General features: G+C 42.6%; 1 protein-coding gene across 5 annotated transcripts in view; it reads left to right on the top strand.

The window, feature by feature from the left end:
• LRRC7 (leucine rich repeat containing 7) overlaps positions 1-19,767 on the top strand; it is a 178,395-nt gene extending 158,628 nt beyond the window's left edge. For 4 of the 5 annotated variants that reach the window (XM_054072699.1, XM_054072702.1, XM_054072700.1 and 1 more), the window contains 4 exons: positions 4,925-5,143; positions 6,165-6,257; positions 8,832-8,906; positions 13,634-19,767. In XM_054072699.1, the coding sequence (XP_053928674.1) occupies positions 4,925-5,143; positions 6,165-6,257; positions 8,832-8,906; positions 13,634-13,741 (495 nt within the window). In that variant the 3' untranslated portion in view covers positions 13,742-19,767. The remainder of the gene's footprint in view (positions 1-4,924; positions 5,144-6,164; positions 6,258-8,831; positions 8,907-13,633) is intronic. The other variant, XM_054072701.1, reaches the window with a different exon arrangement.
• Positions 19,768-19,831: the final 64 nt, after the last annotated feature.

Raw genomic sequence — 19,831 nt, 5'->3', positions numbered from 1 at the left:
GTTGAGATGGAAGCCAGCCCAGTGTCTGGACAGTCACAGACATTTTGGCAGAGACATCCTAGGCACACATCAATTACTGATAAACTCACTGTAAAGGGTTCTAATTTCTAGTACCTTGTGGCGGTAGATGTTAAATTCCGGTGCTTGGATCTGGCTTGTTTCTATGAAAACACTGGCTGCTCTCTCCCAGCCCCAACTTGGCTCTGTTCATCGACTGATAAATTGCCATTTTTTGGTACCCTAATCATAAAGCTGGAGAATGGAGGATCTTGACAAGCTAAACTGTGTTTGCAATCATCTTTAGAAGGTGGAGCTGCAGGTAAGCAGTGATAATTACATTGATTGTTATCTATATGGAGATTGCTCTGGCTCATTCCTGAAGCAGACGCTTAGAAATGAGTAGAACTGGTAGCTTATGTAGCGTAATTAACTGTCAGCACTGGTAAGGCAAATGCCTCCCTACTGGTTTCACATCTTTTTATCCAAGACAGTCTCAAAAGCAGTAGCCCTTACCTTCAGACAAAAGCAGCAGCCCTTGCCTTCAGACAAAAGCAGCAACAAAAGGCAGACATGTAGGAGAGAATTGCTTGAAAGTGGGAGACAAAAGCCATTGTACCTAGAGCATCCCAGAGACTCCTTCCAGGCACATGAGTAGGAGGAGGAGGGTACCCTGACCTTTGTTTGATGGAGTTGGCTCTGACAGCCAAGTTATTTGAAGGGTTTCTTTATCCTCTGATATGCAAGAAACTAGGATAAGACATTTAAGAGGAGTTACTGCTTATCTTCACTGGCATATTGGGATAAAACCTGCATTTATCCATTCACACAATCTAACGCCGTCTATGTCTTGCATTTGTGCATCATCAGTGTTGCCATAATAAGAAACTGCAGATTCTGTTTTGTTCTGAATATTTCAGTATCTCGCTGGTCAGATGTGGAAAGTACAAACATTGCATAACCATACTGAAATCCGCTTAACTCAGTGGAGCAATCCATTGTTACATCTGTTGTCAGCCACTTTAATTATATTGTAAATATTGGACACTGAACTGAAAATAATTGACTTTTGTAGTGGATGTTAAATAAAGTACAGAATACAAGTGAAATTGGGGAAGCAGGCTGCATAATAGAGATCTTTTTCTGCAGAATAAATAATTGCCATTTCCAAGAAAGGCAGCTTATCCACCTCCAGCAAGAGCCATGGTGTGAATACACAAGAAGTAGTGATACAGTCTCTCCAAACTCTATTAACAGGAGTGAGAAAATGAATTCTGGAATTTTTTTGCCCACCATCCTCAGGAGGCGGTTTGCACTGTGCTGTTATGACAATGCTAATTTTTTCTCCCTTGAAACTGACCTGGGACATCTGGGAATTAAAATACAGCAGTTACTTGAAGTCAGACTCAGAAATCCTCTATGGAAATAATGCTCAGCATATCAAATAATCGAATTAGGTGAATATAAGTTGTAGTATATGCTTTGTTTTTCCAGTAAGTAACAGTATTGGTGTGAATGGGCTTGTGCAGAGCACAGTCACTATATGGTACAGCTGTTCCTGGGAAATCACTGGAAGAAGAGTTGGGACTTGTTCTTCCAAGAGGATCATGTACTGTAGACATATAGGCTGCATACTCAAGCTGATGTAGTACTTATATAGATACAGTAATACATGTTCCTAGATTACCCACACATAGAGGGCTACTATACATGTCACGATGGCCATTTATGTTAGGTAAGGTGGGAATCCTAAATGGTAATTGCTGCATTATTATTTGCGGTCTGAGTAGTCATTTACTTTTTGCTGTTCAGAATACAGATTAAATGCTAGCTACATTTTAAGTATGATCATTTATGTTATCGTCCTATAATTTAAGGGCTATTTCTCCTGCAGAAAAGTAGGATATTTTAATCTTGAAATTTAATAGTCCACTAATTTATTAAAAGACTATAGTATTTATGCTTCCTGGCAGGTGACTTTTTCTGTCATGTCAACAAGTCAGATTACATCAGTTGTATTCTGAGTTAGCTGCCCCTTCATAAAGATGTAAGAAGTAGAAGTGTGATGAGAGATCACCAAAAAGGAATCTGGAAATCATTCCTTATGAAAAGGAGGAGCTGAAGAGTGAAAACGAAGATGGAAGATGAACAGAATCAGGCCAGCCAACCTGGATGCAGGGCAGTGATCCTCTAAGACAATGAGCTACACAGATTTGAGGATGCGTAGGACTGTGTTAGCTGGCTTCTTCTCCTGCAGGATTGCAGCATCCCACATAAAGACAAAGTCTTGGGAGTTCCTGCATGGACTGTTATGGGTGGTGGATGTAGAAGGAACATATGCTATGGAACTGGGGCAAGGCAGCTGCTTCGAAACAGGGACATGCAAAAGTGTCTGGGTCACCACTTCTCTCCTTTTCTGACTCAGGAGTATTTCTATTAGCCATGACTGAGAGGCTGGAGGCTTCTTCTCTTTCCTTTCTGGCATTTGCTATTCAATACAGTGGTCTTTTAGCCTGAAAAAGAAATTTGATGTTTTCCAGTGAAAAAGCACAGTTTTTTTTTTTATTTGAAATAGACATCTTCCTCTGAGCAGACAATGCACCTGCTGTGGGCTGCTGTGGTGGATGTGGAATTGTATCTGGGGCAAATAGCAGAATTTATGAGGTTCTGCTTTTTTGGCATCCTCTTATGATGAGTATGACACAACTTGAAGCACAGAACCATGGTGCATGTGGTCACTTGCTCACCTTGCATCTCCACAGTATAGGGTGACACAGAGGATCTGCTGAGGATTGTTGCTGCTAGGGAGTTTATGAATAGCTAAAAAGTCTGCCTTGAGCATTTTCCTTCCCTTCTGATCTTGGTTGAATTGAAGATCTCTCTGTGGGGTGTTCACAGTACAGACTGACTTCACTGAGCTGTTCTTGGCGTAAGTTTGTCAATGTCTTCTAAGCACTTTTATGTACATAGGTGAGCTGTGTTTTCTTAAGAAGAGTTTGTGGATTGAAGATTTGGACACAAGGAGTAAGAGATTTCTCTGTCATTACTCCTTTTGAGACTATCCTACTGAAATGGAGAACTGTCAGACATGTAGTCTACTTAGTCGCTTTCTTCAAATGTCATCAGCAAAAAAATAAGATGAGGCAGATCAGTTTTGCTGGCAGTCACTGTGTGTCTTGCTGGGATTCTGTGTTCAGTGACACAAGTAGCTCCAGCTGCATCTATATTAGTGATGTGTTCTGCAGACATAGCTTGGGAATCCATTAAGATGTATTTTTGCTGTGGCAACAAGCAATTAATTCTAATGCCCTGGCTGCTGTAACTCCTGGGGCCAGATGAATGGCCAATGGGTAAGAAATGTTTTGATCTTTTCCTGTATTAAATTTAGTCTTGTTTAAAATACACTCTCACAATTGGTGCTCTTCCACCAGGATCAGAAATGTTCAGTAGTACTGAGGATTAGACTTTCATGATGAGATGCAGTTGTGTTGTTGGCTGGTGTAAACTTAACATGAGTTGTGGTTTAAGTAGATCTGTTATGTCCATGGAGACATGCACCTATTGAGACGTGCAGTGTGTAATGCTCTTTCACACTCAAGCTGTTGAAGTAACAGCACTGGTTGATGGATACATATAATCTGAAAATGCTCAGTAGCAATGGTATGATATTTCATGGAGGTAATATTTTATCATGAAATGGAGCATGAATTTTCATAGAATCACAGAATCATAGACTAGTTTGGGTTGGAAAGGACCTTAAAGATCATCCAGTTCCAACCCCCCTACCATGGGCAGGGACACCTCGCACTGGATCAGGCTGCCCAAGGCCCCATCCAACCTGGCCTGGAACACCTCCAGGGATAGGGCAGCCACAGCTTCCCTGGGCAACCTGTGCCAGTGTCTCACCACTCTCATAGTAAAGAAATTCTTCCTTATGTCTAGGCTAAATCTGCCCCTCTCCAGTTTATACCCATTGCCCCTTGTTCTATCACTACAAGCTTTTGCAAATGATTTTGCTCGTTCTCTTATGGCTAAGTTGCATGTGATTTACTTATAAGAAACAACATCTCAATCCTGTCAATACGAAAATTATAAAATTGCCTCAACTGTATGTATTTTGCAAAGATTTGCCTCAAATATTTATGTAAGTCATGTCTCTAAATAGAGACTCTGTATTGAAGAGTAAGCAAGTATGCAACTTTACCATGTCAAGAACAGAATACTGAAAGCAAACCTCACCTGTTGGATCACAGCAGCAAACATGAAAGGCAGTGAGGACAGGGGAGTAGAAGAATGGGAGCAGCCATCCATCTTTACTGAAAATATCAAAAGGCCAAGTCAATGTAATGCAGTATTTCAGTTACGTTTACAAAGTGTTAGAGCTTCCTGTCAGTAGATATTGTCGTAGAAATTTGATCATTTGATGAGTCACATTTCATGAAAGCCACTTTTGTTCCTAGGACAGGGCATAGGATTTAATAGATTATGCTGTCTGGACACAGTGCACGATACTGGCCAGTATCTGTATTGTGTTATAAATCTTATTCCAAACTATTCTTGGTGAAAAAAAACACCATTCAGGTATCTACAGAGTGTGCTGTGATGAATAATTTGCCCTACTTCAATTTAGTAAATGTCTTCAGTTCACAAAACATTTGGAGCTGAATCATGTATCATGACATGAGCAAAAAGGGTTTCTGTTTATAAAACATCCTGTATATGGCTGATTTCCCTTGAACCTCCAAGGGTCACTGAATGCAACGGGTATACCCTTGCTTCTTTTAATCACCGTTTTTTCCAACTGTGGTCAAAAGGCAAACCTCAAATATGATTTAAGAGGTTTGCTTTTACTTGACTGTGTAAGTTGTACTAATTGCTTCTTTTCAGCTTCCTGAATTTCTGGCCTAACGGGTTACGTTACCCACAGGCAGGTAGCCATATCCAGACTTTAATGGGATCGCAAAGCCTGCAGCATCGGAGCCGTGAGCAGCAGTATGAAGGAAACATGAACAAAGTCACCATTCAGCAGTTTCAGCCACCACTGCCTATTCAGATTCCCTCTTCGCAGAGCTCTCGAGCGCCTCAGACAGGGAGATGTTTAATCCAAACCAAGGGTCAAAGAAGTACAGATGCGTATCAGGAGCAGGTGAGAAAGTGTGTCTCCAAAATAACATCTTGATGAAACCTACTTGTTCTTTCTGCCTTGTGTACAGCAGGAACAGGGAGCCTAAGGCAATAGGAGAGGGCCTCCCCGGCTCCAGGGACTGATGGCATTCTTTCTGAAATCAACTGAGCAACACAACTTGGGGTTGAAGTTCCTGAACAGAGCTGCCATCGCTGGGTCACACAAGATTATGTAGCAATTCCTGCTGATTCTCAGTAACCTAGTTCAGTGCTAACAATGCAGCATATTTGGCAAGACACTGATCTTCTCACATTTGTATCAGCTGCTCCAGTTTAGCCCTGTGAAAGGCCTGCTGTAGCTCCAAGGCCCCCAACCTAACTACAAGTGTCTTCATTGGTTGGTCCTATCCCCATTATATTTGGCCTTAATTATGGCAATAAACATCTGAGGCACCTGGCTTGCAGAATGAGGTTCAGAATCATTAGTAAACCTTTCTCATGTGTAAAGTGTTGGTCAGTCCATGCAAACAGCTGCCTGTATTCAGTCTCTGAGTATCCCAGTGAGATTCAGGTACAATTGCTTGTGTGGATAGAGTACATGCTCAGACTGGCTCAATAAATAGCCGTTAAGCTACCCTGAAGTCATTTTTATTTTATTTTCAATTACCCAATGCCATTTAGAGTTATCCTGTCTAAAAGATAAGATTCAGCACTGTTTCTTGGAGTAATGGACTTGGAGAAGTGGTTGGTGCTCAGTGCGGGCTGTCTGGGCTGTGGCCTCAATGCTGACAATGGTCTCAACTCTGAACTTCAGAGTACTTATTCCTTGGCTTTGTCCCAAGCATTGCAGCATGCTAAAATCATGCAAATACTTCTAATTTATAACAATATTCTACTGACTTTAAATGTGTTATGCAATACAGCTTGTGTGAGGGTCAATTTGTCTGTTAATGGTGAAATGGGATATATGTGAGGAAGGTGCCATTGTTTAGAAAGGCTTTAATGGTGGCATTGACTTATCTTACCGTATCTTTTTAACCTAGTTTTGTGTGAGGATAGAGAAGAATCCTGGTCTTGGTTTTAGTATCAGTGGTGGAATAAGTGGACAAGGAAATCCATTCAAACCTTCCGACAAGGTAAGTTATAAAATTTTCTTTAAATGGTCCCTCTTTTAGAGTGCCATATAGTGAAGACATAGATAACATGAGTGAAATGTTTATGCTTTTCTGTTGTGAAAATTGAAATAATTTTTCCTATACTTGGCTTTTTTTTTGATATTTGTTAGGTGAGGGTTGGCTTTTTTTTTGATATTTGTTAGGTGAGGGTTGGCTTTTTTCTGGTTAATGAAAATGAGAGAATCAAAACAGAAATCACATGAGCGTCTGCCTTTTATTTCATGTGAAACAAACTTTTTCAGACTGTTTTCTGTAGAATTGTGTCTTTCATTTTTTCTTTTAATAATCAATATAGGCCTGATTAAACTTTCCCTAAAAGTCATTAGAGGGAGTACCAAACCAGTAATTGCATCACTACGTAGCTGAAATGCCAGGGTAGACTGCTGCTTGCCTGGTCTGCAAACTGGTCTGGAGATCATTGGCTCCTCACAAACCCCATGGCAAGCAGCCTTCTGGTCTGTACCACGAATTAAAAATGTCACCGTTATGGTACATGATGGTCAGGGACACTTATCATTTGTTCCGGGAATTACATGTTTAAAAGGATATCTCTCTTTACAGTAAAAAGAGGCCTAGTGAAAATAGAGCATCTGGTCATTATCAGCTGCTCAGGGCTTTAGGATTAGGAAATGGAGTCTCACACCTGGGAATTTATCTGTTCTGTGCAGCAAAACTGACTGAAATTTGTTGAAAAACAAGTACTGTGGGTACATCTCAATTAAACATATAGTTTATATTCTTTGTTAATCCTGGATTCAGTTTTAAGAGGCAGTTGTAACTTCCATAAACATTGAGAATGTTTGGGAAATGATGGAAACAAAACTATCATTTTGTCTCATCTAAAAAATCTGAAATCTGCATGCAATTCAAGAACTATTTTACCCACCATTCTGAATTCCAGCAGAAAGCTGATTGGAAATACCAGTCTAACGCAATCACACTTCCTTTCAGTTTTCTCATTAATAATCTCTTCAAGAGCAGATCATCTGAATGTACTTAACCATCAGGCATTTTAACAATTATCTCTTAAAACGTACTAATTTCTGGTGTCCTTTGAAACTGCAAACTGGAATTACACTTTATAACATCATGGCAGGGGTGTTCTACAATTTAATGTACAATGTTAGAATTAAGCTATACTTCCCCTGTCTATCACTTGCCTGAAATTATCAAAGAAGAATCTGTATCCTGCTATGAATTTGTCTACACCATAATACGTGTCCTGCAATAACAGCTGTAGTTAGACTTCATTTTAGCAATAACAAAAATACAAAATTGTGTACTAAGGGAGCAGTAGGGTGGTTATATTGAAGGAATTAATAGTTCAAAGGGTTCTTTTATGTCTTGCTACTGTGAAACATTGCTTCCCACACCATTAAATCAGATTTATCATGTTTTAAATATCACAGAAGCAATAAGAGGGTGGTACCGTCTCTCATCACATATGCCAGGTGTTTGTGATGGGTTTGTCACCCGTAAGGTACTATTCTGTCTGAAAGATTAAATCAGTGGGGATGGCAGTGAGCACGCCTCTGCATAGTGATACACCCCTGCCCTGACGGTGCTGCAGCGTGAGGACAGGAAAAGCAGTAGAAAGCACAGCAGCACTCAGTCATTTTGAACGACAGACTCATGTCACAACTTAATGGCATGTGGATGAAATAGAAGCAACCCATCCTTCTGCTCTCAAGGAGCTTGGTTTTATAAGGTTAACAGAAATACTGGATGGCACCTTGCTCCAGAAGGCTATAAAATCTCCCAAGGACACACATGATTTGCATGCTGATGCCAAGCAGGGAATTTTTCTGGTGCCTCTTTGAGCAATGTAAATGGCTGAAATTTAGCCTATGCTCAGTTCTAGAGTCCCCTTAAAGGTATTCACCCGTGGCAGCAGGGGAGGTGCAGCCGCAAAAGTGAGGCTAAGGGTACAAAAGATCCATGAGCTGTACGGGTAATAGTTCAAATGTGTTCATCCTCTGGGAACTCAGTCTTTGATTTTGGGTTTTAACAATGTATTCTCCTGGAATTCTGATGACAAATCTAAAACTATTCTTTACTACTTAATAATTTTTCCCTTTTCAAAGTCATTTAGTGCTCAGGCCCTGAATTAAGTGACAATTTGCGGATTGTTGTACTCAGTAGCTCAAGGGCTGAGGATGAAGCCTGCTTTTTAGAATTTTTTTATATATTTCTTTCCACCTGGAGAAGTAAACAAAGATTACTGTATAGATTATGGTATGCTTTATTCTATAAGTTAATGTTTCCTCCACTGTAATTATCCTTCTGATAACACTGTCACTCTTGCCCCTTCAAATTGGACACTGTTTTGTGATGTGGAATCTTAGTTTCAAATGACCCACATTTGTGTCAGGAATAGCTGAAAGTCATTTGCTGCTGTTTGATTACAAACAGGTTAAAAAATAGTTTAGTATTTAGACCATTGCCAGGGTATATAAAGTCCCCAGACATCAGTTAGTATTTTGGGAACTAGTTCTTGGTAATAGCATCCTAACCTCTGTTACTTCTGACTTATAGGGTATCTTTGTTACTAGGGTTCAGCCTGACGGACCAGCGTCCAGCCTGCTCCAGCCTGGCGATAAGATCCTCCAGGTATGGATGGATTTAACTGCTTTGTAACCGAACTGGGTCTTTGCATCTTACAAGGACAGTGATATTGTTTTCAGTATGTTAACTGCTAGTTTTGTTATTATAACAAATATTTTTTTAAAGTGGTCTCAAAAGGAATAAAACTATTGGAAAATAGTATGGGGATGTGGAAAAGCAGCACTGAGGTGTGCTATCTGACAGGCCCCCTGCCTCTAGTGGGGAGCTGGATTAAACCCAGGGAGCACCCTGAGAGCAGAGGGACCAAAGCACAGCAAGGAGCTGTTCTGTCCGTCATTTTGTCTGGTGGTTTCTGCTCCCTTTCCAGGGATATTGAATAAGACATGTGAATGCCAGCACCAGAATTCTGGGAGGGAATGCCCCTGCAGGAAAGGTTTAATGCTTACAGTCTGTCACAGGAGTAATCCAGGTGACACAATTTATACTCAAAAATAAACCGTACATTTTATCCAGCTTTTCCACACTAACAGCACAGAAAGGTGTAGGGAGAAGGGAGCTTTACAAGCAGTTTCACAGGCACAAATACATGACAACACAAGATGTGTTTAGAATTTTCACCTGTGACACTGGTGTAAGGAGTTAGGTAGTCAACGTTTTTTGACAGAATTGTAACTGGCAATATTTTTACCTCTCTTTCTCTTTTGCCTCAGCATTTTTGAATGCGCTCACATGAAAAACAGTCACTGCTGGATCCACTACAGGATTATGAGGGCATCTACATAATTTACAGAGAGATCTCAGCTTTTTGTTTTATTTTTTGTTTCTGTAACAAACATTTTCTGTATCTAGTGAGCTTTCTAAGTAGAAAGACAGGTTATTCCTGAATGTACCTTTCAAAAATTCCTCATTCCCAGAAAATAAAAGCTGTCCATATAGAAAGTATGGACTGTGTCCTGCAAGGTTGTTTGGTTTTTTTGTTAAGCCTGGACAGTGCGTTCTCACTGACAGCAGATAGCACTACTTTCGATGAAAGAAGGAGACTTGTTATAGTTGACTGCAAGGCTTCTAACAGTTTTTGAAGCCATTCAGACTGATCAAGAGTATGCAGTTAACTGTGTTTTAATCAGTTATACGAAGGGGGTCGCAAACCAAGGACATTTCAGATGTCTTCAGTAGCCTCTCTCCTCCCGCCTCCCTCTCTCTTTCACTCCCTCACCCCTCCTTTTCAGCAAGAAACTGTAGTGGTCATCAGCTCTGACCTGCACAACAGACAGCATGTGTTCAGTATGTTCATACAACATATATAAATATGAAATAAGGAAAATAGCTAGGATAAGTGAAGCACAAAATTAGCTAGAGATACTTAGAACAGTCAAAGTGCTATATTGGGAGCTGAGCTTAGTAACGGAAACAAAAATAGGTAAGAGTTCAATATGTTAAAAAGTAACAGCAAAATAAGGTGGGCAGGCAGCGGGCATTCACCATGGAAGTCTTCCAAAGGGAGCTGTGCAAGGGCTGTGTTGTTCTGTGCAGGGGTGGGATGGTGTGTGCCAACTGCATCCTCATCCAACATGTACGCTTCCAACCTGCATTCATTTTATAGCTATTGTTATGTCAGATGATTTCTCCTGATGGGCGCAGGCCACCAAGGAGCTGGGATTTCTCATATTTCAGCATGTGTTCCTAAAATAGGAGCATTTACATATATTTATATAATCATGTTTAAGGTACTGCTGCATTTGCTTTGTGTAGCAAATGTCACTCTCCTAATTTATTCATCATTTATGTTGATGAAGTTTGTTTGACTTTGCACTCCCAGTCCTCCTCATAGGATTATAGATCAATCTCAAGAGAGTTTCTTATGTCACCACCAGTACATCGTTTCAAATTCTCTGGCAAGAACATTTTCTTATATTTGCAATTACCTCTACCCATGCATAATGCCTATTACCGGCTGTTGATTTACATTGTGGCAAGTGGAAGGGCAGTTATTAATCTCATGAAGGAATTAACAGAGACAAAAACATAACTGTGACAAAGGATATTTTACTTCTCAAATATAAGCAATGCCTTTAGCTAAAAGTATCCATTTCCCTAGGCAGTAAGAACTTGAAATTATTGATACTCACTGACATCACATCACCTCCACCCTCATTTTCCACCCACGATTGCCATCACCTCTGTTTGCATTTATCTCGTGGGACAAAGGCTAGGGCTTTGTAATACTAGTTACTATGTAGAAGGAGGTTCCCCTTCACCCACAATCTCTCTTCTTTGGTATCCATATCTGTCTGTGGCATTTGCCTTACTCACGTGCACTGCTTGTAACACCAGTTTCTGCTGGGACTCCGAGGGAGGAACCATCTTCCTGCCTTTCCTCAGTTTTAGCCCACTCCGTCCTCACCCTATCTACCCCATGATTGCTTTTCCTATCAGCTGCATCTTTGTTGTACGGGCTCTCCCTGTCGTGTCTGGCACATTGCCCCCGCTGTTGCTGGCTGGCCCTTGAGGTATGGTCATGTCAGGCAACCCCAGTGTCACTGTGACTGGAGCATCTTGATCTCCATGCACCTTTTGTGCTCCCATGCTGTGGGGTCAGTTTACTCTAGGTGATACACAGAAAGATTTCATCAGACCAGGGCTCCAGGGGGTAATTTCTTAAATGTTTACATGGAAGAATTTGCTTCACAGCATGTTTTCATAGCATACTTTGTGGAGAATGTGAGACCGCAGCAGGAATGAAAGACGTAGATTCTGATTATCATTTATTTATATGTTAAATAACAAATCCCTGTGGATGTGGCCTGGTTAGGTATTTTTGGATGTGTATCTCCTACAGCCCTCTTTCACTGAGAAAACTTTCTTGTTGAAGAGAGGTTTCTGTGCTAGCAAGAGCTGAACTGTGCAGCATTTTCCTGTATGCTTACTGTGCAGGTGGGGAATGGGAAGGGAAGTTGGCAGAGCTGGACTGCTCTCAGATGCAGTTGTGAGTTATTTTATTATTATCACTAATGAGCAATACAGATTGTGGTGAATAAACTGAAACTCCTCCCATTTCTCTCTGAATTACATCAGAGTCCAAGCTGCCCTCAAACGGAATGACAAATGGCAGCCTAATTTTGGCATATAACAAATGTTTCTTGGAGCAAATATGTTTTATTGTATTAAGCTGAATAAAAGTGAACTACTTTTCACTATTGCTTGGATTCTGCCTGTGCCAGCCTGTTGCCATTCTGTGCAGCTGTCAACACGGGAGCTCACTGCAGCTGGTACCTTCGAACAGAAACCTTCAAGTGCCATGGAACAGCACCGTGCTCATGGGCTGCCTGTTCCTGCAGAGATGTCCACAGCATACACTTATTTCAGCTATCCTTCTGGACTGAGCATCCCTTAATACACATAGGGTATCCTTTGTGGAAGCCCCAGGCGCAGGGGGAGGATCTGAACTTCTGCGAGGAGCCAGCGGGCAGTGGGCACAGGTGAGCTGGGAGCTGCAAGCACCCACGAGGGCTCGGGCAACCCCTTGGTGCTGCCCATCCAATACCTCTGCCCTGCCAGCTGCTGGTGAGGGATGGCTCTTGGAGTGTGTTGTCCATACATAATGTGGTGTAGTATGGCTTTTGTTGTGGCCGAGGAGATGTCAGTGTATAATGGTCTGGATATATGCAATAGATATCTGGTAGTTCTTCTATGAGGCTGTAATTTAATGGCAGCAGTGGTTTAATAACCAAAGCATGAAGGCTTCACTAGCCTATTTGTAAATGTTGGGGGGAGGAGGGGGTTGTGCGCACAAATATTATTTTGGGGTTTTGTTAAAGCGCAGTGTGTTTGTAGAATTGCTCTGAGCCCAAGAGATCAGATTCTGCTGTGGACAGCCTTGTAGCCTGTCTCTTGATTACTGTCCCAGCCCCGGCAGCCTCCGTAGCTGCTGCGTCACACCAGTCGCAGCTGTATATCCGCACGTTCCTGGCCGTGGTCTCACTGTGCCTTAGCAGCAGGCTCCACGGATAAAGGGCAGGGGAGGTTTCTGCTGGTGTTCCTGGGGAGAGAAGAGGAGCTTTGGGCAAGCTGAGCATTTACCAGCTGGGTGCAAGCCCTGCCGTGGCGCTAGGTGAGGCTGAGGAGCAGTTCTGTGCCTTCCACGGCAGACTGTACGGCAGGCGTCTGCAGTGAGTGCTTGTCTGTATTTGTGCCTGATTTACTGCACAGGCTGTATTCTGTACCGGGGGTATCTCCTGCTTTGGCCTGAGTGATCACACTCAGGAACTGTTGGTAACGGTGTTCAAAATATGACTGTTTTAAGTAGTGCTGTAACAGAGGAGTTATAGAAAGTTGTAATTCACACCAAAAGCAGGACACATCATTCAGTAGATCTTTCCCTCTTTGTGTATGCAGACCTGAGTCTGCCTGTCTGGGCAGCAGTGCCTTTGGCAGCAGTAACTTGAGCTTCACAGCATCCAAAACTCTTACATCCCAGAGCTATTGTTTCAGAAAAGACATTGAATGTCCTAGAGTCACAGAGTAATTTCAGTTGGAAATAAGCCTCAGAGTACATCTACTCCAGCCCTTGCTCCAAACAGGAGGGTGCAGCATCTGTCCGATGGCGGGAGCAAGAAACGCGTTCACTCAGTCATACAAACTCCTGTTTGCAGGAAATCATTGTGTGATTATTATTTATTTTATCCTTGTTTTTCATCTGTCCCTTTGCTCCTCCAAAATGAACATGCTAAATAGAATCTCATTCAATTTCTCTTCTTGTTTTTGTGTTGCAGGCAAACGGACACAGTTTTGTACATATGGAACATGAGAAAGCCGTACTACTACTGAAGAGTTTCCAGAATACAGTAGACCTAGTTATTCAACGTGAGCTTACTGTCTAGATATTTTTTTATAAATAGTAAATACGTCTAGCCAGATCTAATGTTCAAACAGATTTATACATAGGAAACAAATTTTTGCCAATTGCTGGACCAATGGCAAACAGTAGTGCCAAATGTATAATACTCTATGTTAGTACCAATCATCTTGGAAAAAAATATATTAACTATATAAATATATTGTTCATGTGGCTATGTATTAGTTTTAATTGTCAGCCTCTGGCTGTGCATTGGTGCGTTTTTTTAATCAAGTTACTTCTTAAAGTCAATTTCATATGAGTTCAAAACACAGAAGCACATACAAATCCTTTAGGAATTCTGCTGTCCATCAGAAACACTGCCTCAAAGTTGTATATGCCTTTATAAAGATAAAATATATTAACCTGTACTTCCCATAAAATATTTCTATCATGTCACATACAAAAATATAGAGAAAAAATATTTTCATAAACACCTCAAAGAAAGTATATATTAAATTAAATTTAATAATGTTCATTTATTTTCAATGCAAAGATATTATATGCCTTATGAAAATACCTGTACATATGCAGTGTGTATAGCTGGCTCCATATTAATTAGTAAAAAATGTCACTATACAGGGTGAGATACTTAATAAATCATACTGTCAACTCTGGGACCTAGGTATAACTAACCTACATGGAAAATGGTTAACCTCCTTCTGTTTGACACTTTCAGTTGATTCCATGTGAACACACTAAATGGACTAACAGTGAGTTTAGACAGGTATGGTTCATTAATGAAGAGGTTGTGATGGGTGGCAGTAAAACTTCTTTTGTTGCTGCTGATTTTATTATTTAACTTTTTAATTTGAAAGTAAAGGCCCTTTACTTACATTCCACATCCCTCAGGCTGACACTGTTCTGTATTTTCCTTCTGGTCCAGACTATGCCAGCCCCTGCTCGCTGGATTCACTGTCAGTGAGGCTTTAACCTTTGTATCATCTGTTATTTGAGTAACAGTCTCTGTAAAATAATGGGGAGCAGATTGAATGTAAGAAATGGTGCATCGCAGGGAGAGCAGCGAATGACACCAAACGAGCCTGGGAAAAGCTTTCCCATATAAGTTTGAAAACCCTTTGGGTAAATGTCCTGGTGCTGTTCCCAACACTGACAGCACAGGATTTTGCAAAGCTGCTGGCGGTGCAGCAGTTCAGGTGTCCATCATGTTTATAGCCGACAGCAAGGCGGAAAAAACATGGGAAAACCTCCCACGAGACTTCTTCAGGGGATCCATTTCCATTGAACTGAATAGCACCAATGGCAATGGACAGTAGGGAGAGCCAGAACCTGCTCCGGGAGGGCCAGGCTCACTCGCACCTTTTCCCGCTGGATTAAGAACACCTTGCAAAACCCAAGCCAGCGAGGAGCACAGCTCTAGGAACATCTTACTTCTCTGCTTGCAAGAGCCTCTAGAGAGTCTGAAACTTCTCTTCCCATCAAGCGCATGCTGGCTGAGGTAATTACGCTTCAAACGAAACTAAACTGCACAGGACAACGCTGCCATTACGTATAAAGCCCTCTCTGCTCTAGGGACTCAGCGTTCCTCTCATAGAGGTATAAACACACTCTGGGGAGTTCTGCTGCTCTCCTGGGTGCAGTAAGCAGCAGGCCTGAGCCTCCGAAGGGGCTGCCAGTGATCCCGTAGCCGTCGTGTCCCTGACAGCGCTGGAACACACCAGCACTGGGAGTTCTGGCACAGGCAGTTGGGTGGGCCGGGGGCTTACGCCAGGTGTGAGGCAAACCAGACAAAGTCATGGAAGAGGAATATGCCGAGAGCACCAAACGTATAGCAGTCAATTTGGGTGAGGGGTTTGGGAGATGGTGGTATGATGAAGACCACCAGTGCACACAGGAAAGGAGAGATGAAGTATCCCATATGTAAAAATTAAATTACAGATTAGTACAGGAGGAACTAATCCCAATGTTGTTATGAAGGAAGTGACGCTTGTACATTTGCGTGGAAGTCACCTGTGCTCTGCCTGTTTGCATCGCTCTTTTTCTCCTCAAACAACAGGAATGATTAAGTTTGTTAGTATAAATATTAATGAAACATAAGCAGGTTCTCATTTAACATGAATTTTACTTTATCCATGCAAGCATTCCTACTGGAAGAGCTTCTGTACCACTGGAGTGGCAACAGATCACCGGGTGCCACCATGAATGGTCACTGATACTAATCTTAAAGTTTACCATTTGATTTGATGGCATTAGGCAAATAAATTTAAATAATTAATATTTTTCAGTAAATTAAAATCTTCTTGGTACCAAGCTGAAAAATCTTGTTGAATTCACATGATTTGGTTTGGGATCATTATTTCCTCAATTTTTGCAGCTTTCAGGTTTCCATGCCATGGATGTAATTTCATAATGTCCCATCAAATCACACAGGCTGTGGGCAAAGTCCATCTAAAACTTTTTTAACATTTATGGCATTTAACAGGTCAACATTTCTATCCTTAGCTCCTCATTGCCCTTTAAAAAAAAGAAATAAGGATTTATTCAACATCATGTTCAGAAAAGTGTAGACACATAACTTCTAGTTAATTATATTAAATAGGAATTAGGTCCGTTAATAGACATTTATGCTCCTAAATTCCTCTATGGAGCTGCCTTTGTTTTTTTGTGCAGAAAATCACTCTGCGACCTTGAACACACGCAGCGATGCAGCCTCTGCCAGCCTGCCCGTGCTTCCCACCCCATAGGCATTGCCTGGTAGCACAGCTCTCCAGCTCCCAGATCCTTCCTGGGGCTCTGCTTCCAGCAGGAAATGCAGGAAAGGACTATGGCAGCCTTGTGTCCCACTGGAACACTGTCTGGGGTCTGTATAGCACACGATGCACCCCTTGGCTCCCAGCAACCCCAACGACAGGACAGACTCCAGAAATTAAACGTACATAGCACCAAAAATGTGGTAGGGAGTTGCTGGTGTAGGAGGGATGTGGAGGGCTCTGCCTTAGCACTTGGAACCAAGGTATTCACTTACAGGTCAAAATTGGTGAGCTGCAAAAAGCAAGTGTGCTCTAGTGCTTGTTAATCCATACTTTGTGCTCGGTTGTTTTTCCTCCTGCTGAGTTTATTGGATTTAAAGCACGGTGGCATGGTCAGTCAGGGCTGTGTGCAGAGCTGCATTTTAAGACTGCTGAGTGCTTTCATTAGTAGTTGTAATGGAAAGGAAATCACAATAAAATTAAGACAGTGCAGAGGAGTGTCACATTTCAGTCCTTAACTGAGCCCAAACACCCACTGACCCTAGAAAGCAGCTCAGGAGAGAGTTTGGACTCCCAGCTGAAACACATAGTAGCGCAGCTTTAACATCAATGCCCGCTGCCCCAGAAAATACCAAATATTTTCTTTTTTTCATTATTTAATTCAAATTGGCTGAAAGAATGTTTAGCTCCCACTAGTATTATGAACAATTAAAATTATTTTAATGGACTATTTAGGATTTTTACATTTGTCCTTCAAAATAACTTGCACCTTTTGCCTTTCCTGGGAGGTCTCACAGAACCTCACAGGCACAATCATGTACAATCTGGTTTGCAGGTCGCACACCAAGTGCATGTAATGACGATATTTTATTTTATTTACTAACTATGCTTACATGGCGAGTGCCAGAGGTGGGTTACCCCCCACCCTGAGGTGAGTTCCATGTGAGGGTTCATTTTCATGCGTGTGAATGAATTTTGATCCAGGCAAGCACAATCTCAAAGCACAGATTGTTTCCTTTATGTTCAGCACTCCCAGCTACACCGTGTTTTCTCGCACACTGTCCACACAATCTCCCAAACTCAGCATCTTTCTAAAGCCGCTGATGGCAATGTTAACGCTGGCTGAAGCGGGCTGTGTTAGCCATCCCGCAGGCAGCCCAGCGCACAGGCAGCAGGTCTCCCTGCCAGGTTTCTGCTGCGGTGCTGTAGTGCACCTTCCCACATCTATAATTCTCCTCACTGGGAATGCACAGTTCAGCTTTGTTAGGTTTTTCCATGCAATAAACGCTTCCTTAATGAACAATCCTCAGGGAAGGGCTAGATTAAAAAGAAAGCCTGCGAGGTAATCCCCTTTACCTCGTTTTGCAACAAGTTTTGAGGAGCTCAGTGGCTGGTGACAGAGCTGCCACTCCTGCGGTGCCCCTCAGACCTCCGGCAAGTGTGCCATGTGCTGGAAACCCAGTGCCCATACTGGTAGGAACTGGTTTGCTTTTTTGCAGTTTTGTTAAGACAGCTCTTAAGGGGGGGAAGGGGAGGGGGGTCAGGGGCAAAGGAAAAAAAGCTGCTTCCAAAATGCTTTTCTTATTTTGAGAACAAAGTGAAGACCAGACCCCATGAAGCCAGCAGGGCTCTCCAGTCTTAATGATTTTCCCATTGTCAGCTTGCAGTTTGTATCTGGGTGTTGATAAACGATGATTTTCCAAAGGCAGTTGTTTGCAATAGCAATCATTTAATATCTTCAAATTCGTTGTTATGTTTTCCAAGATAATTTTCAACATGTATGTCTGCATCTGTGTTCCACGGCACTCTGTTAGCTCCTGAGGTGAGGCTGGGGTGTGCCAGCTGGGGATGGCCAGGCCAGGCCAGTGTCGCAGCACAGGTACCTGGGCACGACAAGGCTGTGCGTGCGTGAGCCTGCAGGACAGCAAATGTAACCATTCCCAGGGGTTCTTTGGGAACACTCAGCCTGAAATACTGCTGAGGCTTTTATAGGGTGGCCTTTCTCTGGACAGGAATGAAAAGACCTTGGAAATGTTGCTGTATGAGCTGTATTTTTAGCTCCTATAAGAACACCTGAAAAGTGAACTCACTGATGTTACAGAACACCACGAATCTTCACAAGCCAAAAATCCCACTCAAAGTTACAGGATGAAGTGGTCAGGAGAGTGGTTTGCTGTTACTAGTAAGCACCTGGAATGTAAAGACTTTCCTTCGTTAAACCTCTCTGTCTTGTAATATAGTATTTGATTACCTTAGGCAATCCCAAAAATGTGGATTTACAGATCTGTGTGTCTCTCTGATAGAGACGTGCAACAGGAAATGCAAAGGCAGTTTTAAATGAAACCCCGTACATTTCAGTGTGCTGATGAGCAGGCTCTGGGTTCAGGGGAAGACCCAGGGCTCACCCCAGGCTGACTGGGTATTTGTGGATTTATTCCCGTGGCACTAGCCGCTACCTGGAGGAGGGTTAGAGCCTAGGGTCTGTGCTGCCCAGCCTCTCCACGCCAGCCAAGCTCTCCAGCAGTTGGGGCTCTGGCCGCAGCGCTGCCCTTGCTCACACAGCCGGGCCAGCCCTGTGAACGGAAACAGGATCAGACACCAAGATCCATTTGCCAAAACACATCGACAGGCACAGGGGAGGATCCTGCTCCAGTGTGGGCTGTGGACCTACCAGAGCGGTATTTTTAACTGGTGCGATTTTACATTTAGGATTGCCAGAGGAGAATAAAGGTTCAGCTCAGGTTTGTGCCTCCTGCCCAAAGGCTGTTGTGCCCCCGCTCCCTGCTCTGCCCCCTGCATTCTGCCATCAAAAATGTCATTTTAAGCAAGCACACACAGAGATACGATGTCCTTTTCAGGCAAGCAGAGTTAAGGATTCATTTCGCTTATCTGTCTTGCCAGCGTGAGCGGGACACGCCATGATGATACAACTTTCAGGCCAATGGTTTGGATAAGATATGAATTCGCCGGTGGTTTAGGTTTGCTTTGGACGCTCTTGGCTTGGGTGTGTCCTGGCAGGCGCCAACCACATGTGCAGCAGAGCAAGGGTGCCCAGGGGCCAGGCAGGGCTGCGCAGCCAATGCCCCCAGCCAGGGAAAAGCAAATGCCAACAGACAGCATTTGCCAACCAGTGATTTGAAAGTTTCTCTTGAAAAAAGAAAACAAAAAACAAACAAAACAAACTTTTTTTGATCCCAGCAAATATTCAGGAGACGAATGCCATCATTGCATTGCCCAGGAATTTCCACAGCCCTTATAAGGCTTTTTCCACAGTCCCCAGCCCAGCCCCAGCCCTGCAGCACAAGAGGTTTTCACTCTGTCCCTGGGGGCCTTCACCCTTTCCTGGCATGCGTGGCTTTGTCCTG

The sequence above is a fragment of the Cuculus canorus genome, chromosome 8 (genome assembly GCF_017976375.1).
Source record: "Cuculus canorus isolate bCucCan1 chromosome 8, bCucCan1.pri, whole genome shotgun sequence".
NCBI classification, from domain to species: domain Eukaryota; kingdom Metazoa; phylum Chordata; class Aves; order Cuculiformes; family Cuculidae; genus Cuculus; species Cuculus canorus.
Note: the sequence above shows the minus strand (reverse complement) of the source record. Positions and strands in the feature narration are given on the sequence as shown.